The sequence below is a fragment of the Nothoprocta perdicaria genome, unplaced genomic scaffold, assembly GCF_003342845.1.
Source record: "Nothoprocta perdicaria isolate Ctin4 unplaced genomic scaffold, notPer1 scaffold_55, whole genome shotgun sequence".
NCBI lineage: Eukaryota > Metazoa > Chordata > Aves > Tinamiformes > Tinamidae > Nothoprocta > Nothoprocta perdicaria.
This window is the reverse complement of record NW_020455810.1, coordinates 3764060-3777242: the sequence shown is the minus strand read 5'-3', so window position 1 is coordinate 3777242 and position 13183 is coordinate 3764060. Positions and strand designations below refer to the sequence as shown.

The 13183-nt window shown below is 37.0% G+C and overlaps 1 protein-coding gene across 1 annotated transcript in view; it reads left to right on the top strand.

The window, feature by feature from the left end:
• ADCY2 (adenylate cyclase 2) overlaps positions 1 to 13183 on the top strand; it is a 159274-nt gene that overhangs the window by 6764 nt on the left and 139327 nt on the right. Inside the window, exon 2 of the mRNA XM_026048527.1 lies at positions 8978 to 9175. Coding sequence (XP_025904312.1) covers positions 8978 to 9175 — 198 coding nt within the window. The remainder of the gene's footprint in view (positions 1 to 8977; positions 9176 to 13183) is intronic.

Here is a 13183-nt window from a genome sequence, read left to right as displayed (position 1 = left end):
TTTTTAATGTTTTATTATGCTGATATATTAAACCCTTGGGATATTCTTGCAAAATATACTTTTAAAAGATATGGCAAAGAAATAAGCTTATCTTCCTCTTCGCTGAATACTTTCAGAATAAGCCACGTTTCCCACTGAAACTTGTATATTATTCAGATTTTGTGATCCTTCCTTAAGCAAGTTCCATCTTGACTTTTTTTTATGATTACAACTAGATTCTGAACCTATTATGTCAGGAGTAAAGTGTTAAGGAAAAGCTACCTTTCAGCTTTGATTTGCAAGTGACACTCAAAATGCATAGCTGTCACTTTTGAATAGCTCCAAAAACTGAACCAGTACTTCCATATTTCTGACTTCTGCAAATCTACACGGAAATGAGAATGGTCATAATTTCACCTTCAATATTTGTGACAGCTCAGTTAAACTAAAAAGTGTATCTTTGAGCTTTATGAAATAAAGTCCCATAAATGTTTAACCGATATAGTTTTTTCAAATGTCTCTGAATATGCTTGACTGGAAGCAAATATTTTTATAAGTATCTTATTCAAAGTTTAACCTCATGTATCCACGTTTTGTGATTTTGTACAAATAACATTTGTATTAGTTTCTGTAAGATTATATGGGTAATAACTGTAGGAAGAATTTTGAGAACACATTTGAGAACACAGAAATGACATTTTAGAAGAGGGATTTAGAACCAATGCTTTTAGAATAAAGTGTACAAGAGTATATTGATCACTACATCTAGTTGAAAAATAGTGATATGAGTAATTACTAATTAGCTGTAGATACTGGAGTATCAAGTCCAGTCAAATTACAAGATTTCTTTGACTTTACTGCTTATTTTATCAGTCATCTTCTAAAGTGGGGAATTCCAGAAGTAATATGTAATTAACTGTCATTGCACCTTGTAACATGGTTTTATCTTCTGTGACTTCTGGCTAGAGCTATCTGGCTATCAGCTGTGCCAGCTGATTAGGTGGTGTAGCCCCTAGAAATTGGATGGGACCAACTTGGTTTTCATAGTCTATGGAATGTCTCTGGATGGAAGCAGCTTGGGTTAGCTGCCAACCTGAGAGCAGATTCAGATGGTGCTAGGTGCCTGAAAGGCACAAAAAATCAGTTTCATATTTGAACAAAAATCAGTTTCATGTTCCCTGACTCACTGTATGCCTTCTGAATCCCAATGTATTACATAATTGTATGCACTGGCAAATTTTTAGACATGTGGTATACAAGGGGTGGGGTTACAGGTCAGTGAAATATCTGAAACAGAAATGCTGCTCATGTGACAAATATGGATGTAAAAGTAAATGGCAGAAGCTGCCTGTTATTGTGGAGGTTAAAAGAGTTTAGGCTGGGTATATAGAGTTCACACAGGGCATTTTTATGTATATGTGGAGATGCTGAGTCTGACAATGAAGTTTATTTGTGGGAATAAAGGTTGTTTTCTGTCCTGAGTATTCAAAGACATATGATAGTGGCAGAATGGTCACTGGCTCTTGGGTTCCTCTAGCTACACATTCACATGCAGGCTCATCGAGTGATGGCTGCTTCCTCTTGGTCTCAGATAGTACTCTTGAATACCAGAATCAAAGGAAAGCTGTGCTCTTTCCATGCATATGAAATGGAAGAAAAGTGTCCTTAAAAGTAAACATTATGCTGTACATACATAATTGCCATGGTGCAGCATTGACCACCCTTGCAAACCTTCTCTTTTATCACCTTTTTGAAGTGGTGGTGGGAGGCGGACAAGAATTGCCTACAGCATTAAATATGCATTGAGGTGTCTTTGGTCAAGATGAGTTTAGGTAACAGCATTATGATGCTCTATTTCATTTGTATTTTTCCTGATATTCTGTTTTTTTGAGTTTTGTCTGCTAATGAACACTGAAGTGATGTTTTCCTGGAACTGTCTGTTATAAACACCACATCTCAATTTCTGAGTGTTAATAGTCAGCCAAGAGCTTGCCATTATCTATGTAGAATTAAATTGCTTTGTCTGAGCTGCATGATTTCATGTTTATCTCCGCTGAATTTCATCTGACACTTTTTCTTGCCCAGTAGCAAATATTAAGTGGTCCTTTTGAAGATCTTCACAACTGGCCCACATCTTTCAGATCATTATTCACCCATTTTTCCAAATCAATATACCTACCTACTTAATCTGTTTTGTGTGTGTTTTTCAAACATTTTCTTATCCATATGATAACTCTTAATCCATGACAGCTTAGTTTATATGTCTTAAGTGACAGATGCTCTTGAAAGCCTTTTGGAATAGACTGTCAGCTGGATGCTCCGTGTTGATTACTTAAAAAGAACTACTGTATTATTAATGCATTAATTCTCTTTACCAAAAGCCATATATAAGTATATGTGCACAGGTTTTAACGAAGTTGCCCAGGATAGATATCAGGCCTACTGGTACTTCCCTTATTTTTTGGAAAAGATCCCAGGAAAGACTGGTGTCATCTAGTCTTCAGACAGTTCTCGGTGTGAGCCCTCCTATACTTACAGTGGTTTTGGGCTACCTACAAGGACTGTCATCTCTTAGCTTCTCACTTTCCTGCTTCTGTTTGTGTGATCCTTTAACAGTTGCTGCATGTAAGAGACTTAACAGTGTCTAAATGTTTGGTCTTAGCATTACCTACTATTTTAGTACTTAATCAGTTCAGGTGGCAGTTGCTAAAATTACCTGTTGTGTTTTCTTCTTTACAGTCTTTCTTATTCATGCATTTCAGTGTCATAGGTAGTCCCAAACCAGCTTGGTGAGATCTTACATGTGACTATATGTTTTGATAAGTCTTTACTGTTCAGCCTACTATTTTGATTCACAGGGACTCTGTTTATTATTTTCCTAGTTTGCCAATATCATGTTTTATATAATTCTTTGCTTTCTTCAGTGTCACTAAAAGTATGACTCTCGGTCTTCTGCATATTTCCTTCCCTGGAGGAGACTTTTGTGCTGGTTGTCTTTCCACCAACCTTTCAGTATGGCTGCTGTATAAATATTATTATTAGCATCGGACATTGTAATACTTATATCTTGTTTCTTAGGCTTTCAGTGTTTACACAGAAGCATGTATACTTTAATTGTATTGTTTCTCTGCAACCTTTTTAAAAAGTGAGTCTGTTCTGCCTTTTCTTTGCCATTTCCTTCCTGCTTAAGTTTAATAAATTTCTTTGGTTTGCTGGAAAATTATAGGTCTTCCATGACCTTAGCATTTCTTTTAATCTACATTTCCTTAACCTTTTCTTAACATGATCTTTGGTCCTTTCTTATGTTAGTGGTGTTTGCACAGGCCATGGCCTTTGACCCTTCCTCAGCACTTTCCAGGAGCATGTCCAAACCCTTTGTGAGATCTGATGTTTTGGCATTAAGAAGAGAACTCTGGTATTTCAGACGTGGTTTTGTTGATAAGAGGTGCTACAACGCCGCAGCTTTTGAGCTTCACTAAACATTATCAGGTGAATTTTGGTTTGAAAATCTGAAAAGGTGAACATTTTCTACTAACTAATCAGGAGGATTAGCAAATTCATGGAGTTAACTCACTAAACACAACCCACTGTCAAGAAGTGCTTAGCACTGTAGTCAGGCAAATTGGTGATCTCAGGAACGTTCATAATACCTAGATGGTTGGTCACCAAACTATCTCTGTGCTTATGTGCTAAATAGGACAGATCCTGCAGAGATCAAGGAACAGTTCCAGTTGTTTTCAGCCATGTTACTGCATTAATTTAAAATCTCAAACTCTCCACACTGGAGCATTTTACTTGCACACATTGTTCATAATTTTGAAGTCTGAGAATGTCATATGAAAGATGTGAGCGGAATCTTACAGTAGCAATAGAGTGTCCCTGTGCGCTGAAAAATACCAAGTGACCTAGATGGAGCCACGAATCAAGATCTGCTTCTTGCTGATTATATCAGTATGGAGCAACTTGGCAGCTGTAATGCCAGGCAGAAATGCCTGCTCCGTGATGTGCAGGCTGCTGATTGCCGACTGCTGAGGACTCGGATATCACTGTGTGCTGACAGCTGGCGAGGATGGCATGTAAGACTCGTTAATAGAGAGATGAATTTCTGGAGGCTGCAGACACCACAGAACAACTGCATGTGGAGCCTGGTGCTGGTATCGCTGTGCTGCAAAGCCCAATGCAGAATGGTGAATCAGGGGGAAAAAATCTCTGGCATGCCATTACAGAGGATCTTAATGGAAGCAGAGACACAAATTTCCACAGGGTTTGACTGAAAGCACAGGTCAATGAATTTGCTGCTAGTATCTGTGGACATGCTGCAAAAAGCTTAGTAAAAGATAAGAAAAAGAAGGGGGAAAAAAAAGAAAAAAGGCAGCAAAGAAAGCATCTAACCAGGCAGCTAAGTAAGAAGCACAAGGAAAACTGTGTTGTAAAAGAAATGATGGGCATAAGACTAAGGAGTTTGATAAGTTGTGAATCCAGAAAGTACCATATGGACCTGGAAGTGGCATCTTGGCTTAAAGATGCTGTGCTGTTTGTGAGGCAAGGATGGGCAAATAATGATGGAAGTGATGAAGAAGAAAGCTGAGATGTCCGGCCCAAACTTTTCAGTTGTGTGTCTTAAATGTTGAGATTCAAACTGAAGCCATATAACTTGTTAGCCAGGGCAAGGAGCAGCCCCTTAAGTAAAATGGAGGTTTTTCCAGCTGCCTAGCAGAGGGCATGCACAGTGTAGTCAGCACCACAAAGCAATCTGTAAACCTAAAGGCAGTAGGTGAGGGTCATGTGCAGCCAAAACATTTTCACAGCTTTTAGAAGTGCAGAGAAATATTTCTTGAGATGCTCAAGAACTGCAGTGCTGTCCACCTTTGCAAAGGGAAGGATGGCAAATCGTCTTATGAAAATCATTGTTGTTCTCATTTCTTTTAAATTCTGGAAGAGCTTCTGTCAGAAAAAAATTGTCTGTTAAAAGATGTCATGCTGTTATGGTACATATGTCATTGAGCTAATAATCCTTGAACACTAGTTTATTTTTTTAAAATGCTGTCAACTTTTCTTCTAATACATTCAGCTTTTCTGAAAAGAAAGTCTTGCATAGTTTTAATGTCTGAAGAACATTTTTCACATGTTTCTATATTTACATTTGAAAGCAAATGTTTCATTGAACTTAGCAAAAGGTGATTTCAATAGTGATTTAAAATAGTAAACGGTTTGAATTAATTCCAACTAAGTATGTGGTATTTCAGATCCCAGCAGGAGTCTGCTGTAGAGAGACTACTGTCAAATTCCCTTAGTTGCAGAGAATAAAAGAAAGGAAAGGAAACGAAAGGAAAAAGAGACCATGGAAATAGATTTTATGCTAAAACTGATATTTCAAGTGCTCGTTTGCTTTTATAGAGTACTTTATTAAGATGTGTAGCTTATATAAAGCAGTCACATACTCTACAGCAGCTCTACCATTCAAGATTAAGCTGAAGGCATCCCATTATCTGGGAAAGGAAATATAAGGGAAAGTGATTATTCACATTTTAATGCAGATAACAAGATTATTGCACCTCTCGACTTTATGGGGGGAGATGGAAAGATTTCTAACAGACTTCAGTAATTAAAAGTGGAATAGAACTGACTCAAAAAGATAGAGCTGTCAGTCAAGAGAGATGTTTTGTCAGCTTAGCCACTATGTTGGAGAGTGTCATGCTGGTGTTTTAATGCCAAAACCTTTTATAAAAGTGTTTTGCTTTCTGAGACTAGCAATAGAGAAGTGTGTTTGGTTTGTTTGGTTTTTGTTTTGCTTGGAAAATGGTTAGAAAAATAAACTGTTTAGGCTTCAAGAATTTATTTTTGTATCTTATCTTCCCTTTGAACCTGCTAGGCACACCAATGCTTGTAAATGCTGGCCCTGATTTTACAAGTTTTAAATGTTTAAGGATTTTAAAATCTTGAAGTTACAAAATCATTACGTTTTAGTTCATCTGAATAAAGATGTTCAAAATTTAGCTCCAAATTTAAATCATCTCACATACTTTGGTCTGAACTTTAACACATATTTTACATGCAGAATACCTTGTGGATACCTGCCCCTCCAGTACATATAAAGGCTTTCTACAAGGGGTTTAAGTAGTAATAACAATTGCATGCTCTTGCTCTCCCCTTCCCAGTCCTCTTTTTTTATCTAATTTATACTACATTCCCTACAGCCCATAGTGTATGATGAATGCAAGCAGTGTAGGACAGCAGAAACAGATTGCTTTGCAGCTGGCTAAAATAGGTGGACTCAATGGGGTTACATTAATTTACATATGAAGAGCTGATTCATTGTCCTCTATTTTTTTCTGTGTATTTTTAAAATCAAAACAATGAGATTGTGTAACAAGACCGCAAAAGGGAGATAAGTAGGTTTTTTATTTATTTTTGATCAAAATGGCACAGCTCAGTGTTGAAATCAGTGTGTACTTGAAAAAAGGATGTTCACGGATCAGCAGTTGATTTAGAAACAGATATTTAGATGCATTGATCTAGTTAAGAATATATGTAAAAATCTGACTGTTTGTACATATATTCTAAACTGAAATCTAAATCTAGTTGGTTTATTATGAAGCAAGATAAGTAATATGCTTATGCTGGAAAGTGCAAGAAATGATTTCCTGAAATGGAGAGGAACATTGAACTGTGTATTCTAGTTTCTGTGTTTGTGACCTGATCAGCATTACTTAAATACTGATTTGTTATTAATGTAAATCCATATTTTTCCTGAGTGTTAGCTTGCTCCAGAAGCTCATATTGCCTATGCAGCAGTGCAATGGGTATGATGTTCCCTGGATGTGAATGAAGGCTCTGATTTCCCTGAGGTTCCAGCAAGGGCTCTTAAATGACATTGGGAAGTGCAGGAATCACAATTCAAGTTACATTCGTTATCTAGGCTGACCTTGGTTAGGACACCAAAAAAAAAACCATGATGTTCACTGCCTTATCTTAAGAGATGGAAAGAACAAAAATCATGAAAATCAGGGGTACAAATGAGTAGCTCTTGATATACTAATTGTGTCTTATATTTTGTCTATGAGTACCGAGGGATTGTGGCTTCCTGCAGCTCTGTTTTCTGAAGACACCAAGGTCTGTGCCTGCTTTTTAAGCTCTTAGTCTCCTGCAGAACTACCTGCACACTTGAAAGCCTTTGTGTGTGCGTACTTTTGCCAGATCAGTGTTTGCATTTCAAAGGGAGCACCATAATTTCTTGACTCTTCTGTAGCTTATAGGCTGGCTGGCAGTGATGAAATAATTGCTTAAATGGATGACTTAAAAATGCTTAAAAAAAAAGGAGATCAAAGATGAGCAGACTTTAGTCAACTCTTAAAAGTGGTGGCATGAGTTCCTTTCTGTGCATGGAAAGCCAAAGGAAAACATTGATGAGGGAAGTCTGCTGTTGAGTTTATGTAACTGAGCATGATGAGAGAGAAATGAGAGCGGGGGGCGAAAACTATTTTAAATATACTATTTGAAAGGTGAGAGGCCAAAGTTACTTGCCATGTGTGTCAAGGCCGTGCTAGCCGAAAGCATGGCTGGATTTGCCTTGCACATTCCCTGCTGCAGTGGCTGGGTACTTGCAGTGTGCAAGGTGCACATGGTCATAGTTGAGTCCTCTCCCAAGAGAAGGTTGGGGAGGAGAAGGTGAGGGCAACATTAAAGCAGGGCTCTCCATGCTCTCCTTATGGGCATAGGATTGCATAGCTGATCTTTTATTAGATCTGGACATTTGGGGAAAAAAATGTCCTGTAAAATGATGAAAGAGTAAACCTTCAGATATACTGAAATGGTAGTGATTCTTAATCAAAGAGAAGAAAGTCACTACAAAAGCCTTTAAGCAAAATGTTGAGTACATGAGTTGAAAAAAAGAATAATAGGCAAGATTTATGAGGGCATTAAAAAGCAATTATAAACCTAAGGAAAAAAATGTTATTTCTTTGTGATTAGTTATCTTTAAAATCATCAAAAAGGGTAATATCATATTAAGATTTCATGAGTATGTAAGATAAATTTCTGTCTAACGTGCAGTTAGTGGAGGATTTCATACTATTGCAATAGTAGAGGTTGAGAGTCTGATTTTGCAGTCTTTATTGTGACAAATCATGCTTTTATAATTTGTAGCAGCTGCCAGAGTTGAATACAGGTGTGATTAGACTTCCAAAGTGCTGTGGTGCTTCAACCAGAGATGTTTAACTAATATAGTCATACCAAATAAAGTATTTGTTCTTTTATTTTTATAAAAGTAATGTGCAATGATTGATTAGATGATTGAAAGACTTAGTAAATTTTTCAGCTTGTGTGTAGCTTCTGGAAAAAAATAAATATTTTTTTTGAAGTCTCATCTTGCATTGGATTCTGGTTTTTGCATGTATTGCAGTAAGCAGTTGCTAGAAAAAAATGTACATATGTAATATAGAGTCCAGCCTTCCAGATGAATACTTTAAACGGAAGCAAAATTGATGGTATTTGTGGAATTTTGCTGATACGGAAAGTAGGCTTTTATGGACCTTCAGACACATAGTAGATTATGGAGGCATTTGGAGTTGTATCTTTAAACAGAGAAATGTGAATTGCTCCTGTAAGCAATTCACATCTCAAATATTTTGCATTCTGGGGTAGAAAGTCTGTTACTCATGGAGATTGGGTTTGCCTTTCAATTTGTTTTATCCTACAGGCTGCTTCATTACTGTGGTATGATTTACAGGTTTCCCAATCTGCTTGAACTAATATATTTCTTAATTTAGTAATGAAGCACCGTGCTGTTAATGTTTATTTATGAAGATAATATTCAAAATTATAGCTTCTTGCAGTGAAAGAGATCCTGCTTTGATTCATATCACTTTTGGTGTTCAGCTCATGTCTTTCAGAAAGCCAGACTAGGTTACACTATGCAGCCAGAATAGAATATCTCACTGTTGTCTCATATTTGAGTACCATAGCTTTTAACTTCCTTTTCATTCTTCTCTATTTCCAGGAAATAGAAGACCACGTGGCATTTTTAATAACTGTTCCAACAGCCCTAGCAATTTTTTTTGCTATATTTATCCTTGTCTGCGTAGAGCCTGTATTTAAGAAGCTGCTTCGTGTATTTTCTCTGGTGGTCTGGGTATGTCTTGTTGCCATGGGATATCTCTTTATGTGTTTTGGAGGAGCCATCTGTCCCTGGGACCAGGTAAGACCATCATTAATAATTATTTTACTTCCATTGACTTAAATTTTTTAAGAATTAGTCCATGCAACAGTGTTCACATTAATTTTTGTGGGCCATGTCAAAATGTTTCTGTAGTTTGTCTGATAAGGTTCCTTACAACTATTTTAGAAATGACAATTTTTATATGATTTTTGCATAGATAACTTTAAGTTTCTGTACATAACGAGCATCTGATTCCTGTCACAGCCTTCTTCATATGATGGATGCAAGTGATAGTTTTGTTCAAGATTGGTAGTTCTGCCTTCAGCATAGTTGGTTAGAGCTCATGGACTAGATCTGTCCTTCAACGTATCCTCTAACCATAGCAAAGGATTAGGGCTTTTCTCACATTTGTAGGGATATAAGAAGAGAGAAAACTGAAAAGCCTTTCACACTTTCGAAATTGTATAAAGCAGCCCAAATGTGAACCGAGTTGCTTCATAATAGCAGAGCTTTTGAAATATCATAAAGTGATTTGTCATATCAGCTGTACCTGACAAATTCTGTATTCTTGGTAGCTCCTCTTTTCTGCAAGAGCTTCTGCTTCCAAATGCTTCTGTTATAATAATGGTAAAATTCCCTTTAAATTTAGTGGGCACGTATCTGGTTCTTTAGTTGGAAACGGTTTTGCTTTTTTGACCTGATACATTTTTTTTAACCAAAATGGTCCCATGGGTGTATTTTTCAGATATTTTCACATTTTCTTGGTGTGGTAGGAGGCATAAAAACTTATATATGCATAAATGTCTCTTGAAAACTCCATGTTGACTCCAAGTTTGGTATATGCTCTGAATTCTAATAATTTATCCTTGGTGTCTTCTATGCCTTTAAGTTCAGCTTGCAACAGTTGCTTTGACTTGCTATTCTGATCTTGCAAAGCTTATGCAAATATTGAACTTTATATCTACTTCCTTTAAAATCTTTGACTCAAAAAATTTAAAGTGATGTTGCATGTTGTTAATATTAGCTTTGGAGTCTTACCTTTGCAAGTGAATTTTTTTTATATTCTCATTTCCTTGGAAGCATCAGGTGAGAATTGTGTCCCACTGTTTCTGAAGAGTTTGAATTGAAAAGACCAGAACATACATTCCTGTGATAAAAAGGAGAATAAGCAAATCAAAATAATACCTTTTTTCTAGATACAGATTTCGTCACGGGAATCCCTGTATCTTGGTGATATTGAACCTAGAAAAAGTATATGGTCGTTCTTAGTGTGCTTTATTTCTATTTTCAGTTATAGAATGTCATTTGAAAGATACTATGGTGTTGCTCAGGCATAGGCATGGAGCAGATGAGTTCTCCAGGGCGCCTCTGTCTTATTGCACATTTGTGGCTTAATAGTGTTTTGCAGAAGTGTTTGCCCTCTGCTAGGGGAGAGGCTGTGACAATGTGGCCTTTGAGCTCTGAGGGGACGTGGCCATAGAGTGGCTCTCGGCACTAGGAAGGAAATTTCTTTTTCTATTTTTTTTGAATAGCAATGCTATTTTGATATTTTTTGCATGCATGCTTTTACTGACAGTTAGTTAATAGCAGATTACTGACAGGTTACTGATGGCAATCTTTCTAAGAATTTGACATCTTATACAGTTGGTCAATTGTAAGTTTGTTTTTGGACATTTGTAGTGAAGAGATGAGTAGTAAAATACTGTTGAGTATTTATAATGTTGGTGAATTGATTGCTCTGCATCAAGAATATGTAGGTCAATATTCTTCCCTATAATTACCCATGAAAACAGATCTTTGAATAATCCCTCCACAGTGGTCACTAACAAAGAATCTCTGATGAAGTTTTACATTTTGCGAATTTTAAACATTTTAGTCTTTTTGTTGTTGGTAAATGCTTTATACAAGAGAAAGCAAATGTGATGCAAGATTCTGTTCAAATATTCTTTATGAAACAGCTAGTTGGAAAATCATAAATAAAGCTATTAATAAACTTCAAAAATATTCTTTTCACTATGTCTTTCATGTCTTCTGAATCTTCAGCTTGCTAAAAATACAACATTTCTTAATTGTACTAGTAACTGCTGACACATACATTTTCTTTGTGCTGTAGTTTATGGGAAGGACATAATATTTAGCCAAATATAAACAAACCTGCTCCCCTTAAAAGACAACCTCAAGTCCTTTCATTTTTGGCTTAATTAGTTTAATCTTCCATTTGACTGTTTGTAATGGATAAGTGGGAAATTTTCCCTGTGGTCTGAAGGAACCAAGTCTGAATGTTTGCTGCTTTTACTCGCATTAAAAATATCACTTGGGAGATTATTTATGAACTCACTATATTATTAATGCAGAGCAGGCCCTGCTGAGCCCATGGGCACATAGCTCAAACTGCTTGCAGAGACAGCAAGCAGATAACTGCCAGTGAAGTGGGTGGTCGGGACTGCTGTATTTTGTTGGGGCCTGTGGGCTAGTGTGGACTGAGTGTGAATGGTAATTGGTTTCAGCTGTCTTTGGTTGTCTTTGTTCCCTGCATTCATTTCTCTGTATTTTCTCATCTTATTTGCAATACCAGTTTCACCAGCTAGCCTAATGCTTAAGTTAGTTCAAGCTTACTTACTGAGAAAAAACGAATACATTGGATGGGAGCAACCTAACTTAGGTAGTGTGTGACTTAACAGGAAAAAAGCTTAGTCACTGGGGTCAAGTCTCTTTGGTACCTGACAAAGTTACTTTAACTCTGGCAGCCCTCCCTCATGGGCGTCATCCTAGCTTTTGCCTTTGGCAAGCTTGGCAGCTGAGTACCACGTTTATCCTCACAGTCTAGAGAACTTGGACACTCTAATGCTGCACGCACTAACCTGCCCTTCAGAACAGTCTCTGGGATGTCTGATACAAGTAACATAACACCTAGATAGTAAGGGTGATGTGCCCTGGGTGTCCCTGCTTGAACTGGGAGGTTGGACAAAATGATCTCTAGAGATCGCTTCCAACCTCAACCATCTGTGATTCTGTAAAAGCAGTAGCTCATGGAGGTGGTTTCAGGGAAGAAGGATTCAATGAAGATCCTTAGAATGGTCTATGATGAAATCAGTGGATGATGTCTTTGATAAAAGATCCATAAGATAAGGCAGACAAACTTAGGAAGTGGTGTTGATGCAAGAATGAGCAGATTGTAACATTTTTTTTGTGTGCACGTGCCAAGAGCTGAGGGTTGTAGATGGTCAAAAGTTGACCATAGGAGTGGCAAAAGCTCAACTTATTCTTCAGTAGCTCAATTCACAAATACAATGATATGTTGAAGTAAGGAAATTCTTTGTCTCTGTAGCCAAGAGAAATGTCATGAGGATGCCATCAACCAATGTGTAAAGGTGATACAGTTTTTCTGGTGTTAGGGTTTTTTCTTACTGAAGAAAGACTCTTTCCATATAAAATGTAAATCCAGTAGTAATATATAGACTTACATACCTGGGAATAAATTTAATTTCCTCTTGTTTCACTTACAGTTTAGTTATTGGACAGGAGTTATCTTTCCATGTCGACCTTTGACGTGTCTAGTGCTTACTCAGGCTTTGGTGCAGAATGAGTGAATGTCACTGCACATTGATTTCAATAGATGAGAAGAGCTCTTTAAGTATATTGTGGATGATACAAAAAGTAATTAATACAGCATTGTACCGGTCTATTGAAATCCATCACTGCTGAATTTCGATATTCGACTCTAAATAATGATAAGTATATTTGCAGAGCCTAGGCAGCAGATGTGTTCCACTTGGCTCCTCATGGATATTCAGTTACAGTACAGAATTTTTCAAGAAGATTTGGTGGTTCTGATCTTCCCAGTATTTTCCCAAGTGATGTGTTTTGATTATGTTTGGCTGTTTTAGCCTAAATGCTATACTGTGGGCAGTTTCCAAAGCATGGCGTGAGCTTTTTTTAATGTGTTCTAATGGACAGGTTGAGTTCAGACCTTGGAGCAGCGCAGCTCTGCAAAGTGTAGGTAAGATTTTCTTTGTAATTATTTATAACACTCAATTATTTGATGTT